Here is a 20,052-nt window from a genome sequence, read left to right as displayed (position 1 = left end):
AGTCGCACTGTCCTGAATGTGTTAAAGAAACTAATATCGATCATCAAAACTAAACACACGCTCAACTTTTTACTTGTGTCAGCCTGTCAATGTAAAGGTATCCTTTTTCGCAATTCTCGTGTAACACTTAAATCTCTAAAAATATGGAGCATTCTTTAAAATCTGTTGCGTCAACAATAACGGACCTCCGAAACTGATATGCAAAATGTTTTTCCCATAAACTGTTATGAAATCATAATTGATTTTGTGAAATATTTCTCCTAAAATTATCGCACGTCAAGTGCTACTTCTTTCCACTATGAACCATTTTCTTACAATTATTTCAATTTCTAAATGCCTAGAATTAATCTAACGTTAATTTAATCGTTTCTATGCATTTTATAAATTTTATGAATTACCAGAAACAATTTGGAGAAAAAGAAAGAAATGGAAGTCGATAAAAATGCTTAAACTGACGTAACATCTCCTACGAACTTCAAGTACAGAATTTCATATGCTTCAACACAGTCTTCTATTAATTATTCTATTTTCAAGATTGTACCTATTCAAAAAGTTATTAGCAGACTGCGGATTTTTATGAAAAATAATTTCTTTTATTAATGCATCATTTTTCAATTCTTTGAGTGTCTGTTATAATTTGCATTCGATGCACACATTTTTATCATAAATGTATAAAATCCGCAGTCTAGTTGTTGGTAATAAAAATAATAATTGGTTCATGGGAGACTAAGGTTTGTAGTCTCAGAACGAATGTTATATATAGCCTACGGATCTTTATGCAAAATGAAAATTTTCTTCACCAATTACAAGGCACTGGAGCCGAATAAAAAGTTGTTTCTTCCTTTAATACTGTTCACAGGACGAAAGTAATGTGTCGATACTTTTCGATTCGTTTAACGTTTCTACCGGTTAGAATTTCCGCTATTCATTTTTGTCATAAACGCATAAAACCAGCAATCTAGTAATAAATCTATGTCTCTGTGGAACGATCGGATAATTGTGTAAGACTTTTTCCGTTCTACTCAATTCTTGAAAATCACCGTAGATTCGGTACGAAAGAACCCATAGATATTTCTCTTGATCTAGCAAGATCCCCGATCAAGCAACGAGCTTGAAACCGATTAGATCCAACGAACCCGGAATCCTTAATACCACTATCTCTTGACTAATTGTTCCTTCAATCCGCAATCTTCCAACAGTGTAATTTCGGTCGCTGACAAAGAAACATTTTACGGTCGTCTAATTCAGTTTCTCGTCGTAAAAGGGAGACAGTCTGCTATAAAGTGGCCTTGCTGGAAATTGTAATAACAGTAATTGTTGTTCCTGTTCGTTGTCTACAGTCTTTCAGGCTCAATATCCGAGTGAAAGTCCCACTATTCCACAGTGGGACGAAAATACGTGGAAGATGCATCCGTGTGCACCTGGTGCACCTTCTCCGCTCTCTGTCAACCGTCTAGACAAGTAATTTCACCTTCGTCGCGCAAAGCACTCCCTGACAAGCGATACGTACACTGTTGCATTATTACTCACTAACACGCTACTTCCGGAATTATCAGCCTTCGTTTCACGATCATAGAGTGCCTGTTAGAGTCTGTAATCACCACCGGTCATGATATACAGGGTGTCTCAGCTAAAGGAGGCCACCTAAATATCTCCTTTATTTTTAATGGCGCAACAAATATTTACGACGAAGGAATACCATAGAAGAAAAATTTCGTTTGTCCGGTTATTTTTCCATAGATTTTTCAAGGTCGTCGTTATTTTCCATCATGATAACTTATATTTTTTTTTTGTTCCATCTTGTAGTGGCTAAAAAATACATTTGAATATGCTCAAGTTGTGACATTCAGTTGACCTTGAATACCAAAAATGGCATTCAATAGGTATCCTACAATTTTATCACATTTTTGGTACTCAAGGTCACCTGAAGGTCATAACTTGAATATATTCAAACGTATTTTTTCAGCTACTACAAGATGGAATAAAAAGAAATATAAGTTTCCTTGATGGAAAATAACGATGACCTTGAAAAAACTAACCGGACAAAAAAATTTGTCTTCTATGGTGTTCCTCCTTCGATACCATTTAAATTATGCCATAAATATTTTTTGTTGCAGTAAAAATAAAGGAGATATTTAGGTGGCCTCCTTTAAAATAAATCGGATCAAAACATTCGGAGAAAAAACTGCGGATCTTTGTGCAAAATCAAAATCTTACGCATCAATTGCAAGAAACAGGAACTGCACAGGCATTTATTTTTTTTTTTCGAACGAAAGAAAGTTTAAAATTCGAATTTCTCAATGCGAGTATCAATAACTTTCGGCATCCTAGTCACACTACACGTCATCAAACTGCTTCTGTTTGTTCGTCTCTTTTGAACACGTCAAATAAAATCTACTAAGTATAAATGTTATGCCTTTCTTTTAAACTGAAATAGAATTCTATTCTCTTCTAACCAATATTTAAGTGTTGAAGCGAATGCAAACAATAAATATAACTTTTCTTCCCTCTTCTGTGAAATTATTACAGACAAAGGACAATTATTACATTAAACTAACTTCCTTCCGCATAGTTTCTTTGCTTGTTCCATTGTTTTAGGGCAACTATCAATTTTGTATCCCCTTTTGTTTAAGATATTTATAAAAAATGCATTGCTGCTTTAAAATAAAATTGTAAAAATTGTGCTGGTTGTCGTATACATTGGTATTTAAATTTTCTTTTGTCCAACACAAGATATGTTGCCTAAACCGTCTACTATTTTGTTTTTCACCTATTCATTTTTTGCCATAACTGCATAATATCCGCAGTCTATTAACAACTAATTTCAATTGTATGGCAACCGAATTTTAGAATATTTTCACTTATATCAGCAACAGAAGAATTTAGCAATTATTCGAACCTACAAACTATTATTATGAGTTTAACGTCGTTCCTCATTTTGCATTGGTATCATAGACTTTCTTTCATTGGTATTCTATAAACTCGTTGAGAAATTTATGAAGCTAGCAAAAGTGTATGATCTGAAGTACCGTGAGTTGTCTTACAATTATATTTTTGAAGATGACGTTCGGGGTATTTAAAAAACGATGTAGTTAATTAATATCACGTTTTCGTACGATTATTAAAGACGCTTCTCCCATATCTCTCCGCGAAATTAGCGATAGCTGAAACACACTTTCGCAAAGTTCGAAACTGCTAGCTCCTCCAATAAAATTGTTACAAATTATTCACTGTTTCACGAAACAGAAGATCACCTCCGACCGACAGGCTGATCGATCGACGTTGATTTTAACAATCATTCACACAATATGGCAGCACTTCCGTTCACTCAGAGTTGGGCAATTTTGAATAACTATATTAACCTTCTAGCTGAGTATCACTTGTTTTTACCATTCAGAAACTCTTCGTGTTATCCTTAATTCAATGAATAATTAATTCACTTAATTGTGTCACGGTATCCATATTGATACAAACTGTATTGTATTTACGTTGATCATGGTAAAATTTTCGTTATGATTTTGGCAAGTATTCATAATTGAAAAATCACGCAGCTAAAAGGTTAAACAATGAACAATAAAAGTACTGGATTTACTCTAATAGAAGGAACAGATTTATGCTTAAAATATCATTTAGCTTATTCGTTAAAAATATTTTCTCACAATTGCGTTACCTTCTCGAACGGTATAATAAAATCATTAAAAAAAAATAGATTTACAAAATAGTTTATCCTCCACATTTTCACTCTTCATTTAATTCCATCTTTCATTCGAATCTCCTCTTTTGTTTGCATTAGAATACATTTTATTTCGCTTTACACACGTGACGAAACAATCGGATGTCTCGATGTTACAAATAGAGTAGAATGATAAATGCCCAACTCCGCGTTCATTCAATGATAAATACTTTATTATCAATTAGGATTTGGCGAGGTAAACGGTAACAATAATTAAAAATTCAGTTTTCATAATGTTTGTACAATAAAGAAAACAAAAACCTCTAGAAGCAAGTCGACACGTCGCTTATCAATCATTTTCCCGTTAACGAAAACAGACATATCGCTACAATTCTGCGTCATCGTTGAGTATCCCATGAATAAATATTAACGAAGACGGTAGAAAAATGGCTCGTCCCGATCATGTTCGCCTATTAAAAATTTTCGTTGAGAAAACACTGTGAAATTCGAGCACGCGCAGAGTAGGAACTACTCGTTCAACAAGTAAATACGTATTAAACTTCACTTTGTTTCCAGCTAAAAAAAACAATAGGATAAGCAATTGCGACGACCGATAACGCTACTATATACGCTTATTAACGTGCGAATAACTCGGCTATGCTCAAACAATATAACAAATTAATCCATAAAATCAACAATGACGGCAATTGGTATTCTGTTTAACAGTGTTGGTATAATGTGTACATTAGATGTATATATGTGTGTGTGTGTATTAAGATATTCCGATGCTAAATCTCATTCGTCTCGTTCCAATGTCAGTATTTTCGATTATATTACGCACTGTATATATATATTTATATATACTATATAATAAACACAACGAATCTGTGCGACGATCGATCCGTTTAACAATTAGCATCACCCACTTTTGCTGATTTTTGGTAGAAAACTAGAACATTCGAGATTATTCGGTTATGCTTTCCATATGAAAAATATGACTGAACGTGTCATTGACGAATCTCCATTTGTTTACACGATCAGTACGAGGTTATCAAAATGTCTAAAACTAAGTAGGTGCACATTTTTGTCCAACGGAAGGTTACGGATAATACCGATATAAAAGAACACACATTCTTTTGAATATGTACAAATTAACCTCATTCATATAATTATTCGATATATATTAAGAGAACATCAACTAAAGACATCACTTTTTTTCAATTCACAAAATTAAATACGATAAAAGGAGTTTCCAGAAATCATCAACAATTATAAATTTCTAACGTTATGAAATAGTATAAATCTTGTACAAACACAACATTGAAAAACTATTCAAATTAATGTTGCAATATATTCCAACATATATGTTCAGATAATTTCAATTCAATGCAATTTGAATATAAATGTATGAATATTGACGACAAATTACTACTTAAATTACTCGTAAGTACTTTTGTTAAATTCAATAATACAAACATATTGTTTATTCGTAAGAAAAGTGGCACAACTCAAAAATTTTAAAAATTATTGTTATTGGTTCACTAGCTTTGAAGTCATTCTAACTTTTCAAAGTAAAAACGTCACAACTTCAATTCAATCTTTCAGCAAGTATTAGCAGGAAAAATGACCACTCAAAATATATTTATACAAAACATTATAATAATAAATATATAAATTGTGGTGTACTTCATAACTAATGATAATTAACCCAGTATCTAAATAAAAACAAATTATTTTACATTTATGAGTTGGTTGTATACAATAAAAAAAATTAGCAATTTTAAGTAATTTTCAAATGGCTCTCCTGCAAATATTTCCTTTTTTTGATTTATGTCACTTTTCTTGTGAATGAACGATATATGAACGCGTATACTAACGAATTAAGTACAGTCCTCGCTTTATTGTACGGATAAAAATTCAAAAACGAAAAATATCTTAGACAAATGAGTTAGAATGTAAAATTTTTATGTGGAGCAACGCAGAGAAAATATGTTAGTATCGACTGACTATTTATACAGAAACTATATATTGTAGTTTTGAATACATTGATCGATATGGCATCTTATTGTCTTGAAAAAAGTGTTAAGCTATTTATGCCAATTACCAATTACTTCCGGAGATATACTAATTTTATGCCCCTCATGTTGGTCAAAAGTTTCTTCAAAATTCATATTAAAATCGAAGTATGTCTTGGGCTAATGGTTTTTTTACTAACTTTACATCTTTTTAGTAGGAAATAATAAACCGCTTCGATCTGTTAATTAACTATGTGAATTCTACAAATTAAATCTGGGTTAAAACCATTATGCTTTTGTCTGAAATATTTTTCGATATCGATTAGAGTTCTCTTGAACTCTGAAGCATTGATAAATGCTTATCAGTTCGATTTGAGGTATATTGGTGACGTCATTCATAAAGAAACGATCAGGACTGGTTTACACTGCTATAATTTCTATTTATAATTTTTCGAAAAACTTCAGTACCCTACGTAAACGAAAGATTTTGTCCGTCCACATGATAAATAACAACCGTTAGATAAACAATAGGATATTTATAAATGTTCTACTTTAATATCAAACATCATCAAAAGCAACGAGCTAGAGTTGACTGATACACTTTGTAAGTTCCCGTACGTATTTTTTAACGACTCAAGAATCGCATACGAAAGTCAATGGATCGAAGAACACGAGAATACTTACTCAGCCTTTTAACTAAAAAATTAAAAAATTGAAATCTAAATTGGTTTTGAACTTTTTAATAATTCTGTTATTCGAAGTATCAAATCTGCAAGTGTTTATAATTTTCTTGCTCATATAACCCGAGTTATTTAACTTATTTAAATTGAACTGAATAACAACACAGCCGATATTTTTAGCAACAATGTAAAAGAGAAGGACACGAAGTAGGAACTTTTAAACAAATGAATGTGATTAACCCTCCTGTGTACAGGTGCAGTGCAGAGGTCCGGTGCACTGTCTATATTTGTCGCAAGTACAAAAAGAATCTATGTAAACTCGTTTAAACTATCAGGAACGGTTAAACGAAGACTAAAGAATAACATTGCATCAATGTGTCAGAAATGATTTTGTTCATTGTTTGACCCGCCTAATTTCTTTATTTTCTTATACATCGAATTTCTAAATACTTCTTTTGAACTTTCGTGTGCGAATCGAAAAAGTCCTGAGCACATTTCTACTACGAGCGACTGCGAAACGGGCTAGTCAGTAACGTCTACCGTCTCCTCGTTTCCATAGTAAAAACATATCTAGATATCATCTACATACCCAGTCGGTCTAAGCGAGGGAAGAACAATCGAGTACAAAAGCTTCTTGACTTACTCTGTACTGTTTTTTTCTGTTTTTTTTTTTTTTGTTGTATTTTTCAACTTTTATTTTCCCCTAGCAATAATTGTCTTGTGAGTGGCGAGGAACGTGGAAGAAGACTAACAAACGATAACGTGATCCTAATTCGTCGCGTTCTAATAACTCCACATACATACTCACACACACAAAACCTCTTATTAACTTTGCATTATTACTAGAATAAATTCCGCTGAATTAATCCCTGCCATAAAATTACGGGATCAGATTCGATAAGTATTATTCACGCCTAGGGAATTTTTGCTAGTAATAACTGCCGAGGTTCTTTGTACATTTCCCTAAAAGACTCCATCTTGGCAGCCGCTCGTCTTGATTGAATTTCTAATTTCTAATTAAATCGATCGAGAAACACACACTCTCTCTCTCTCTTTCAGTGAAATTAGAAATTAGAAATTGGGTGAAACGATCAGTTATCGATCGATATTCCCTATATCTCTGAACGGATTGGTCGTGCCAGGCGTTACTCCTCACAAGCAGTTTGATAAACTCTAAATATATGTAATATAGTCATATATAATTATATATATATGTATGTATGTACGAACAGATATATAATTATATATAAATATAATTATTATATATATATATATTTCTCAAAAAGGAAATTACTAGGCCTAATTGGCGGTACAGGCAGGGACCACCTCACCAGGCTGTCCGAGAAGCTTCGGTCAAGTATGTCACTCGCATCTTCGCGCAGTTCTTTGCAAGTCCATTCGTTCTCGTTTGTCCATCCTCGATTGATTCCTTTCGTTATCAACAAGTTGTGAACACGAACGAACCAAGAAGGACAGGTACAGGTCGCCGTTATAGTCGCGAGTATAAACGCGGTCACGAGAAGGATTCGTATTAATGGAACTCAAGATTGAATCGCGTCGGAGCTTCGCAGACACAGGTGAGGAGAAATAAATAGTTAGGGGAGTAACTGGGGAGGTGAACTGAAAAAGGTTGACCACAATAATTTTGGAAAATTAGTCCGAACGGTGTAAAGACGCTTGATATGCTTCTGGTTTATCGAACAGCTTTTTTGATACGTCAGGTTCGAATCAACGTGGGTATCTACTTTGTCTAGACGATCACTAAAATAACTTTGTCTAGTCAAACATTCAAATTTCTGGGACAAATTTGTGGGACAAGTTTCGAACAGATTTGTGTTAAGTCAGAATCAAATTCGAACTATATTAAACTATTATTATCAAATCTGAATACAAAACTAAATTGTATGTTGAATTATTTCAAAACATAGTACTCCTTGTATCACAGATATATTCCAATTAAAGAATTAATGAGAAAATACTGCCCGTAATTAAACTTTTCACGGTAGACATGTTGACAAACTATATCGACAAACATCCAAAATTACGAAACAGTGTTCATGTGTCGGATGTGTTTGGTCCTGGTTCGACTTCAGTTATGCACGCGCTATCCCCTAAGTCGTGACCCTTTCGTTCTGTCGTAAGTACGCGCGAATGCGCTTCCGCCGTACGGAGAAGTCTGTCTGTCAAGACAATTGCAAGAAACCACTGAGACCCACAGGGCTTTGCATTTCGCATGGACCGTAGTTCGCGTCAAGACCGAAAGGGTTAAACTAAGGCCGGTGTTGTTGCTAGTTAGACGCGTGATATATAGGGAGAGCCTGTTCCTGTCTTATAAAAAAGCCTGTTGATATAATCCGACGCATTACCAAGCCATCGACGATATCCTCTAAATCAGGCCCGGAGCCAACTGATTTGCTCACGAGCTGCCGACGCTCGAGTCGCTACCCCCACTACCGTGCTCGAGTGCGAGAGGGGAATAGAAGCTCGACTTACATACTAAAAAAAGTAGTAACTTACTAGACGTATTCGTATTCCCCGCTATCGCCACTACCTCGCTCTGACTCGCACGAGGCTCGAGCATCAACAGCTCGCGAGCAATCAGTCAGGCCTGGCCTGGTCTAAATGTTCGCTTTCCTATAAAAGATACCTGGCCAACCGGTGAAGTAATGAAAAGGGGGGTATCGCGTGAAAATAAAAAGAGAGAACTGAAAGCACTCACCAACGAAAACTTGATACTGGAACAAAACGCAAACCCGCACCGCCGCGCTTATTGTTGGTCACAGCATCCGATCACGGAACCAGGGATTAGAACGCGGTACTAGATTGCGGTTGCCTAGGCGCGTTGGCTCCGTGAGGGGCGAGGTTTCCTCCGCCACCACCTCCGCCAACAACGCCGTCCGTCATTCCTGCGACCTTGTATCCCGGCTCCATGTCGTAGTCCGGCTCGAGCGCTGGATTCACTCGTCCGTTGGATTCGTCCTTGCTACCATAAAGCCTGCCAACCCCAGCAGCTAGGACAGACATTTGCTCACCCTCTGCTGGATCCGGCCCGACTCTCTCGACGTCTTCAGGTATGTTCACAACACACCTGAAGATATCGTAACCGGGTGCCAATCTACCAGTCAGGAAGGCCACCTGCGTGCCGTACGACACGCCGACTAGAGTTACCAGCGACATTATCATCGCCATCGTTCTGAAGGGGAATCCCTGCGTTTGCGTCTCCTCGTCGTAGCCCGGATAATGGATCAACGCGGGTAGACCCATCAACGGCTCGCCTCCGCTGATCCTCACTACGAAGGCTATTATATAGGCAGACAGGCTGCCGTACGTGTTACAGTAATCTTTAAAATGGACCACCATCAACAGTTGGGGGAAGAGGATCACGTAGACCAGATCCGAGCACATTGACCAGAGGCCGTAGATCGAGGGAATCGTTAACGCCATCACCGTGCTTAGGACACCGACTACGCCTATGCCCACGCGCATCACCCAGATGATCTCCATTTCCGACGCCTGTTTGGGAAAATGGTTGTAGAGAGGAAGGAGAATCAATTACGGGAGGATCGAATAATTGGCGTATGATGTCGAGGAGATGTTTCACGATGTTTGGTTTAGACGAAACCAGTGACTTCACGAGAATTTGTGTGATGAGTTCGAACAAAGTAGACCGAATGCGAATTGAAACGTGATACGAATCGAAACGATTCAATCTAGGACAGATGCTGCTTCGTACAGTGCCGTCCTCCGTCAAGTTCTTTCGTTCTGCATCGTCAATTTGTACATCTAGTTTGTAAGATTGTGTTTCACGAATATGTCATCTTAACTAATTTGGTAATTCCGCTCACTCGCGATGAGACTATTATTGATACGTTCGAAAGTCTACTTTCTTTTGCGTTTGATTTGAAGCGATGATAATAATGTTTCGGGCTTACGTGTCTAGTTTCATTTGATGATTATGATGAACGTGATGATGGTGGTGACGATGGTAATAGTGGTGATGATGATCATGATGAAGCCATTTTAGAGGAAATCGTCGAAGATGAACTTACCCTCTGACGGAAGATTAATTTATACACGTTTCTGGCAAACATGGAGCTAGCTGAGAGGATGCTACTGTCCGCTGAAGACATTACTGCTGCCGATACTGCGCCTAATCCAAAAAAGGAAACGAAGTCTGGAGTCAAATATTGCAATACCAATGGTAGAATCATGGTTGTCTCCCTCTCGGTAAGCGGATAGGGACCGGTGTATTCTGTCTCGTTCCAAGCTATAACAGAATTAAATAATTTGCAACATCATTAAGAAAGTACAATCTTCAAAACTACTTCGATTATTATTCATAAAATATTGATGTTTGCATTGCACCGGCAAAAGAATTTATGGAAGTACAGTAGAACCTCGAATATCCGAAACGGGGGTGTCTGAAGTCTCTATTATCCCTACAAGCTCGAAATTTAAATAGCCTTACATTTAAGGGGATCCATATGCAACACTGTTTATTGTACAAATCAGTACAGAATGAAGCTAGCAATTTAATTAAGTTACTATTTTATTGTACGAACTTACAGGAATCCCTGTTCAGTTCGGATAATCGAGGTTCTACTGTATTCTGCTTTTGAACTTTCAAAAAATCAACTGTATTTTTTGGCATTTTTATTAAGTATGAGCGTTCTTGAACGTGTGTATAAGAGGATTTGTAAAATTGATTTAGTTATAGGCGTTTGAAGAATGCAACTTGCAGTTGCGTCTATAACGGAAGATGTGTTTTTCACTTTCGTTGGAACTGCGTGATCGAAACATGCTATAAACGGATGTGTAAACTGAGACAGGAAACAATGTTACAGTGTTTTCTCGATATATGTCCCACATATCTAACCGATAAAAGTCCCAAAATTATCCGCACTGCCGCGAGGTATACCTCGTGAGGAGCCATGAAGCTCGAGAGACCTCGATCGCCTAGGAGTGTAAACATAATACAGGTCGGGTATATTGTTGTGAGACCAGGAGACCACTACTAATCCAATAACAAAACTTCTTTATTTTTCATTATTTTTTTATGGAACTTTCACCAACATATTCGTGGCATTTTTCAAATGAACATTTATTTACTTGTGTTCAAAACGATGAAAGTTTCGGAAGCAAAGAAGGATAGTGTATGAGAAAGAAAGAGACGCGGAGAGTCGCGGCCGCCGGCACAATTCAAATGCCAGCGTGTGTTCAAGCCCTTAAATCAAAACTTAAAGTTTTTTATTATTAATTGTTTTGCACGAGACTTTCACCAATATATTTGTGGAATTTTTCTGATTAAAATGATGATACCAAACATGATATCGTTCGGATCATTTTTACACTAATTTTCCGTTAATATAGTTGTAATGGGAAGTAACTTTCATCGTTCATTACACATGTAAATATGATCGGAATTATATCATATTTGGTATCATTTTCATTTAAAAAATGCCACGAATATGTTGGTGAAAGTACCATAAGAAAATAATGAAAAATAAAGAAGTTTTGTCATCGAATTAGTAGTGGTTCACATCGATATACCCGACCCATATTATGTTACATTCCTCGGTGACCGAGGCCACTAGAGCTTCGCTGTCCTTTTCTACGTTCTGCAGTGTATCAAAGAATAGTACAATATTCTATACGATAATTGGCCCTGACAGACTTGTGTTTTGGACATGCATCGTGTGGACATGTATGTTTACTCTCCTAGGCGACCGTAGCCGTTCGGTGTGAATCAAAGAATAGTATGATAAGTCCTGGCTGATATTATATCCCTAACTAGACCCGTGTTGTGGACATATATCGAGAACACACGGTATATAGAATGACCTAATATTTCGTGTTTCAAAGGGACTCATAAAGAATCAGTGCGTTTAGTCTAGCTCAGGGTCGGTTTAGTCTAAATTGTAATATTTTTGGCTGTGTATATTTAATGAATAATTCTACACGATAGTATGCATATTTCAAGCACTAAGATCACCTATTGATTACTAAACATTGATATTTGCAAGCTCCCAGAACGAAATAGGACCATAATCGTTCAGAGCATTTTCGTTCACTAAAATGGAAAAGAAAGTCATAACCTTTCACAGAGAGAACAAATTTGTCGAGAAACAAATTGTTTAAGAAGAGAAAGATTTGCATACAATTGATTGACAAATATTTAAACACGTTTTTCTCGAAACTACATCTTTTATACCTTGAGTATAAAAGTACTTCTAAAAAAACCTTCTATTATACCTGGAGTTCAAGTTGACCAATTGACTTGAAATTTTGAGAGGATCTTCATCGCATATCTTGTTGTCGGACCAACCAACATTTTTAAATTCCGTTAATTATTTTTATTTTTTGAACATGCTAAAGGCGGGAAGATATTTAAAAAATCAACAATCTGGATTCAAAACGTCGCCATTTTATTTTATGCTTATTTATTTTTATAGTTATAACCGTAGCGACATTCGAACTGATTAAGATACTTTTCCACTTTTCTGTTTTTGATAAGCAGAAGGACCGCGATCATGACAAAATTTGTAACATTAATTTATACAATTAATCTGTACAATTAAAAGTTTCGACTGTATTAGAAAAATTACATGTAAAACATAGTCAGAATGTATTTTCTATTTAAGTGTGTATATGAAGATAAAAGATGTTTCGTTAAATGTTTTCCAACCCTCTCGTTAGTCTAGATGAATCATCCAGACCGACAAAAGAATGATTTCTCTGTCTGAAAAACTGAAAATACAGAAGACACTGATACACGATGTCATTAATTCCGACGATTCTACTGTACTGCGTGTTAGTGGACGAGTCGCATTATCACCCTCACCCTCGCGCCTCGAATGCCATATGGCCAAATCCCACGCTATTGTACACGCTGTGGGATATCAAAGCACCCTTCGACTACACACCCTTCCGTTACAACACCGACCCGCTTAGCTCTGGAACCTTGCAAATACCAGCAGTTCTCTCTCTCTCTCTCTCTCTCTCTCTCTCTCTCTCTCTCACTCTCTCTCTCTCGCTCTCTGTGTCTGTCTGTCTGTCTGCAATAACAGAAAATGTCAAGTAGCCTTCGAACGTGAAACGGAGGGGGTTGAAGAGCAAACCGGGTCTAATTCGATCCCCTTTAGCTTCAGGTACCCATGAAACATGGGTATTTTAGGTTTTCCCCTTCAAGCACGAAAACTGACGCTTAGTTTTTATTCTACGATAGTACACAGCGTGGTGCACCTAAATATGCGCATCTAAATATTTTTTACAACTATAATAAGACAAACAATGTCTTTTATGTAATACGATTGATAAAGGATCTATATTCGGTGAGAATATTTTTGTGAGGACATTTTTTCCAGAGTTTTTCAAGGCTTTCAATGTCTTTTTTGCAAATAACTATGTATCTTTTCTATTTCATCGTGTAGCCGATCGAAATATACAGGGATGTATAAAATACTGTGGCCGCCGGAAGTGCAATTTAAGTAAACCATCGATTATCCAAACTAAACAGGGAAACATGGGTGTTCGAATGATAGTACAGTTACTTAGTTACGGTGCTGAATTCGATCTTTATTGATTCATACAATGAATAGTGCTGCATATGGATTGATTTAGATTGAGCTATTTAGTGAAGTGTCTTTGGATAATAGACTATTCAGAAATGAAGGTTGAGATAATCGAGGTTCTACTGTATTTATAAATGTAGGTAACAATCTAAGAAAATATACTAATTTTTCAACAATACCAAAATGTTTGAAACAATCGATATAATTGTATAAGTACGATATTCAATATATCACATATAATCAAATTTTTTAATTTAAAACCAAATTTAATGTAACCAAAATTTCTAATCTATTTGTAATTATAGAAGTTAATGTAACCGTTCCTTATTTATTTATTTATTACAATGTACGCAGCATCGAATGTTTCACTTTTAAAATGAAATAAAAAAATAATCGACCACGTAATGATGTTAATCAGTTGCTAATGTACCGTTTTATCAATTTGGAGATGTTCCTTAATATTTTTTGCAAAATCGTGTTAACTAACAAGTCGTGTCATGTTAAATATTTTGTGATAACTTATTTGCTCCATTTTTCCTCCTAGGTAAAGATGTTCGTGAAATTGCATGGTTGACTGCAAGCATACATGACAAGGATAGGTATATACAGCTACACAAGGTCAACTTATAAATAATAACTATAAATGCTGATAGTAATGTAAAACTTACAACGCTAATCAATTAATACTAATTTAAAAGTTATAACGCTAATAAATTAATGCTAATATCACAAATTCATGGAGGTACATTTACAGCGAATGATGAAAGTATTAGAGTCACCTGTATAAATTGAGTTGATACTAATACAATCAATTTGATGTGAAAGTCTACACTGAATTCTTGTTATGTCTATACGACATTTTATGTAATATTAGCATGTATACAGGAAATCGTAGTACAACCGGGCAGGGGTGATTCTACATAAAAAAAATAAGAAAACTTTTGGTATAACATTTTTTCATCTGAAACGATTCATCGAATTTGAAAATGCAGCGAATACGCGTGCTATTAGATAGGAATGGTCTGACGTATCTGATCATGACCAACCAATTCCACATCCTGCATATACTAAAGCACGTGAACCTGACGGATCTTTAAACTCGATTTTCTTGCAGACGAGGCGTCAAACGAAAAAATGTTATTCCTTTTTTCGATCTATTTTCACATATAAAATCACCTCCTGCCTAGTGCTACTACTATTTACGGCCCACCCTGTATATACGTTTCACAACACTACAGGCAACATTATCCGTCACACGATAAATATATATTGCGTACTGTGGCTCTAATAATTTAATCACATACTGTATAGGGGAGAGTCGTATAGTACCGGCCAAAGACAGATCTCGCTTCTACTGTTAGTTAGCTGCACTATTGACGGAGAAACGAATGAATACTATAGTCTTGGACGACTTATTCCGGCAACGCTTTTTTTCTTCAGTATTACCGGAGTTCCAAGACTTTTTACGTTCACGCTAATGGTCCGTACGACAAAAGTTATTTTTCATAGTTGATTTCTTATTTTCCAGGTAATTACATCATTTTGGTATACATAATTATTATTAGTACACTATTAGGTATACATAAATGCCCCGATCTTTGCAATTTGCTTTGTGCATTGCTCATTAAACCTAAAACTTTTTCCATGCGCTTGTCGTGCAGCACCAGCCAACTTGTAATAGTACTATCTTTTTTTTATGAAACTGAAACTATGGCGATTCATATGCAACACAGTTTATTGTATAAATCAATACGAATTGGAGATATCAATTTAATTAAGTTACTGTTCCATTCTACAAACTTTCGGGCGTCCTTATTTAGTAATCCAGGTAATGCAGATAATCCAGGTTCTACTGTAATGGGTTCGTATACACGAGGTTCTACTGCACTATACTTCACTTTTTTGAAATTTTTAAGCAACAGTAGCCCAAGTACAAAAACTTTGATTTTACGGTACCGCACGAATCTCCTCTATAGAGTGGGATGTGCAAAAATGAACAACGAATTTTTACTGTTGAAAAGCAAATTTCACTCACCGGTCGCTTTGGCAATGGCTCCAATCAGCACAGGCGGAATAGCCATGAGAATACAGCCTCCGGCAGCCACATAGCTCAACAGTTGAGCTCTCCCCGCCGTTTTCGACGACAAGACCCGTTGAAAATACACTTGCCATGGAATTCCACCAAACACCAACAACAAACCATTGTCTACATAAGACCAGTATTGACTTGGGTCTACTTCACCAATCCAATCCACATCCATAGAACCAAGGGGTTCTACCACAGGATTCGACCACGCAAATGGAATACACATCCACTGTAACAAAACCATAACACTGTGTTTTTAGAAGCATTATATTATGTAGAGAGAAAAGTGTATAGATACGTTTTAAACTATACAGGATGTACCAAGCCACTATTGTCACGACTATTCAGGCACTTCCAATAATGTGACAAAAAACACGTTTTGAACAAAAATTAATCTACTTTCAGATAGCGATAAATGGTAATAAAAAATTTAAAGAAGAATGCTTTTTAGCATAAGTAAATTAAGGTCGTCTTGACTTTTCTGAGTGGGACTATACCTAGATTTTTTATTTCATAGTGTTTTAGCTGATGTCAAGACGAGTTCAAAGGTATACTATATCATGATTTGAAGAAAGAAATGTTGAATAAATCAAGGCAAACAAAATTGTAGGAAATTATTTCATTGCAATGAAATGACACGTTCGAAATAACTACCTTTGACAGGGAAAATATTAACTATTCGTACCTAATCAAATAAATAAAATAAATTGTTTAGTGCCGTAATACCCTTATGCCTTAAATTATAATAAATCTTCTTTAATAAACTTATACTCGATGCTTTTGTAACATAAACATAAACATAACATGAAGCAGTTCACGTTATGATATAAATATAAGAGAAACATGAGAAATATCAACTTATTGAAGCCAACAGGTTAAGGCCAATAGTAATGTTTCCCTTGATTTACTCGATATTTTTACATTCAAGGACATCTCAGGGTGACGGCATATCAGCGCCAGCAACAAGACTGTGGAATAAAAAATATAGATATAGCAACATTAGAAAAAGTCTAGGTGACCTTGGCCAATTATTGGAAAAACATATTTTTAATTTTTTTTTTATTGTACTTTCGAAAATATATATTATGTATTTTCTGAAAATTTAATTGAAATACAAAAAAAAAACAAAAAATACCGAAAGATATAAGAGCCTGTAGATTTGTTACAGTAAATGGTTAAAAATTGTGAAAAATTTACTAATATAAATGCTTGCAGCGACCTAACGATGGAATAAACGCGGCGTATCGATCGAGAGAAACTTCGCTACAATATTGAAATCATGGTGGACTTGAGGAATTACCAATTACTTGGTACATACCTCCGAACAGTTGAAAAACAAGAGGAATTCAACCATTTTCTTTTTTACATATAAAATAATATTTTTTTTTTAATCAATATATACATATTATATGATATTTACCAAGAATTTGCTGAAATAGCTAAATATTTTAAACTAGAACGATGTGGCAGCTTTTTCCCAAAACCATTTCTACAAAACATCGTTTATGGTACCAGATATATCTCCGTAAAGTTTTAACCAATACACAGTTTCTTAATTTTAAGTTACACTAAACAAAAGGAGCTAATCCTTGTTGAAACCGACTTTATAAGAATCAATTTTTTAGAAAGTTCTAGCTATTTGAACGCAAATACGAATTTTTTATGTAAATTCTCAGCATCTCTTGTTCGTAAGAAAATGGAAAAACGTACGAATGAAAAATGTGCTTCGTCGGGGACTATACAATATAGATACAGGGTATCCCACGGTAAGTGCCGTTTGATACAACTCCTAAACGGTACGTGATAGGACGAAAATGTAGGGGAACTTTTATCATTATTTTCTATGTAGAATGTTACTGTAACAAACCAATTTTTATCTTTATTTTTTCACTTTGTGTTCTTTAAATAGAATGCCATATTATTGTTTTGATATTACGAAAGTACAGAAAAAACAAGTTTAGCATACGTCTTTGAAATGACCTTGAGGTAATCCAACATTTACCATACTTCAAAAGACGTATGCTAAACATGTTTTCTTCAAGTTATTTAAAAAACACAAAAATCAAGATATCATCTAGGACTTATATAAAACAGCACTTACCGTCGGACATCCTGTATGTGTGTATACAGAGTGTCATGTAACTGGTGGTACACGCTGCAAGGTAACGAATCTACAAGAAAAAATATATGTCGAAAAGAAAGAGCAATGTTTTTTCGTTTAAGGCTTCCTTTTCGAGAAAAATGAGTTTGAAGATCCGTTGGGTTCGCGTGCTCCAGTATGTACATAGTACATATGTATATGCAGGAAGTAGAATTGGTTGGTCATGATCAGACGTGTCCGACGACTCCTACCTAACAGCGCGCGTATTCGCTGAATTTTCAAACTTGATTGTCTCAAAAAGGAGGCATCAAACGAAAAAACATTATTCTTTCTTTTAGACTTATTTTGTCACGTAGATTCACCTTCTTGCAGCTTTTACCCACCAGTTACACGATACCCTGTACATTGTATGTATACTACAAAATTTTATTCAAATCGGTACAACAGTTTTTGAAATATTTCTGACACCGTTCTTGAAAACTTCATTTCGAGAAAAACATTGGAAAAGTTCGTAGGATTATAATAGGTTTATGCTCTTATACGATTAAGGATCATACAAGGAATACGAGGTATTCCTCGTAAATGAGATCTCCAGAATGTTTTCTCTAATTTTGACAAAGTAAACAATTTTTTATGTGTAATTTGAATGGTATCAAGTGGTCAGTATCCCGCAGAGTTTGTTTTATAGGCCTTATTAAGTGTTTAAGTTTTTAAGTTCAAGGTCATTTGAAGGTCATGTCACAGTACATATTCGAATGTATTTTTTTATGAACTGCACGATAAAATACGAAAATATATGTAGTTATTTAAAAAAAAAACCTCGATGACCTTGAAAACTGCGAGAAAAAGCAACATTTGAATACAAACAAACTCTGCAGGATACTAACCACTTGATACCATTAAAATTACACACAACAAATTTTTTACTTTGTCAAAATTAAAGAAGATATTTTGAGGGTCGCACTTACGTGAGGTATGCAGCCTCTTAATACAAAATAACACGAATAATACGGAATGATACCAAGTTTTGTGACTTACCAGTCCAATGAAGATGCAAAAAAGTTGAATAACATCAGTATAAGCAACAGAATAAAGACCTCCGAAGAGAGTGTACAAAACTGCAATACAGGCGCTCAAAATGACCGAGGCACCCTGTTCCATGTCGACGATGACTGCTATTGTAGCGCCTAGAGCTGCCAAAATACCCGCGGCCCAGAATACTTCACCACAGAGGGCAGGAAGAAAGAGAAGACCCCCCATACGTTCACCAAACGCATCCTGAAGGGGATCCAACATCGTGATATACCCTTGCTCTCGCATTTTGTTCGCAAAAAATATGCCACCTGGAAGAAGCATAAGCGGAAAACGATACTCATTATTATTTGTGTATTAAAGTACTTCGAACGATCAAATTAGTAATTTATTGTAATTTTATGTAATTCCAATTGCATCATTTGTCAGAGATCTAGGTTTCATGTCATCGGTTGTTCACAAGAAGCCCAAACGATAGTTATCTTCGCGACTGTAGTTATATTCGTGTTTCTATAAAATAGATGGAATTAATTAAAAACTGATCATGTCACGAAATAGATTAAAACTAAGTCATTTCGTAACCTAATACTTGATTGAGATCAAAAGGACACAGACGTACATCTGATCTCACTTGTTAAATAAATATTTTCTTGTGAATTAAAAGTGGATTTTTATAGTACAGACATTTGTATATTTTTACCTCCTTTACGATTACATTGTGATTCATTATTAGGCTACCACAGAAAATAATATTCGACATTCTTCATATTGCACTAGGATAGGTATGTTGTAACTTTTTTGGTAAGGTTAGATATATCAAAATTTTGCATTATTACGTTTAGGGAACACTACTGTCCAGATGAATTCCAGATTTAGCTGCAGCTACTTGCAGCT

The 20,052-nt window shown here is 35.4% G+C and overlaps 1 protein-coding gene across 1 annotated transcript in view; it reads right to left on the bottom strand.

Moving 5' to 3' along the window:
• Positions 1 to 8,181: 8,181 nt before the first annotated feature.
• The window catches only part of Cht (choline transporter), a 31,541-nt gene continuing 19,670 nt past the window's right edge, over positions 8,182 to 20,052 (bottom strand). The window contains exons 4-7 of the mRNA XM_076791585.1: positions 19,165 to 19,469; positions 15,975 to 16,254; positions 10,418 to 10,635; positions 8,182 to 9,881 (exon numbers count right to left, since the gene is read on the bottom strand). Coding sequence (XP_076647700.1) covers positions 9,174 to 9,881; positions 10,418 to 10,635; positions 15,975 to 16,254; positions 19,165 to 19,469 — 1,511 coding nt within the window. The 3' untranslated portion in view covers positions 8,182 to 9,173. The remainder of the gene's footprint in view (positions 9,882 to 10,417; positions 10,636 to 15,974; positions 16,255 to 19,164; positions 19,470 to 20,052) is intronic.

The sequence above is a fragment of the Halictus rubicundus genome, chromosome 8 (assembly GCF_050948215.1).
Source record: "Halictus rubicundus isolate RS-2024b chromosome 8, iyHalRubi1_principal, whole genome shotgun sequence".
In the NCBI taxonomy this organism is placed as follows: domain Eukaryota; kingdom Metazoa; phylum Arthropoda; class Insecta; order Hymenoptera; family Halictidae; genus Halictus; species Halictus rubicundus.
This window is presented reverse-complemented; position numbering and strand designations above follow the sequence as displayed.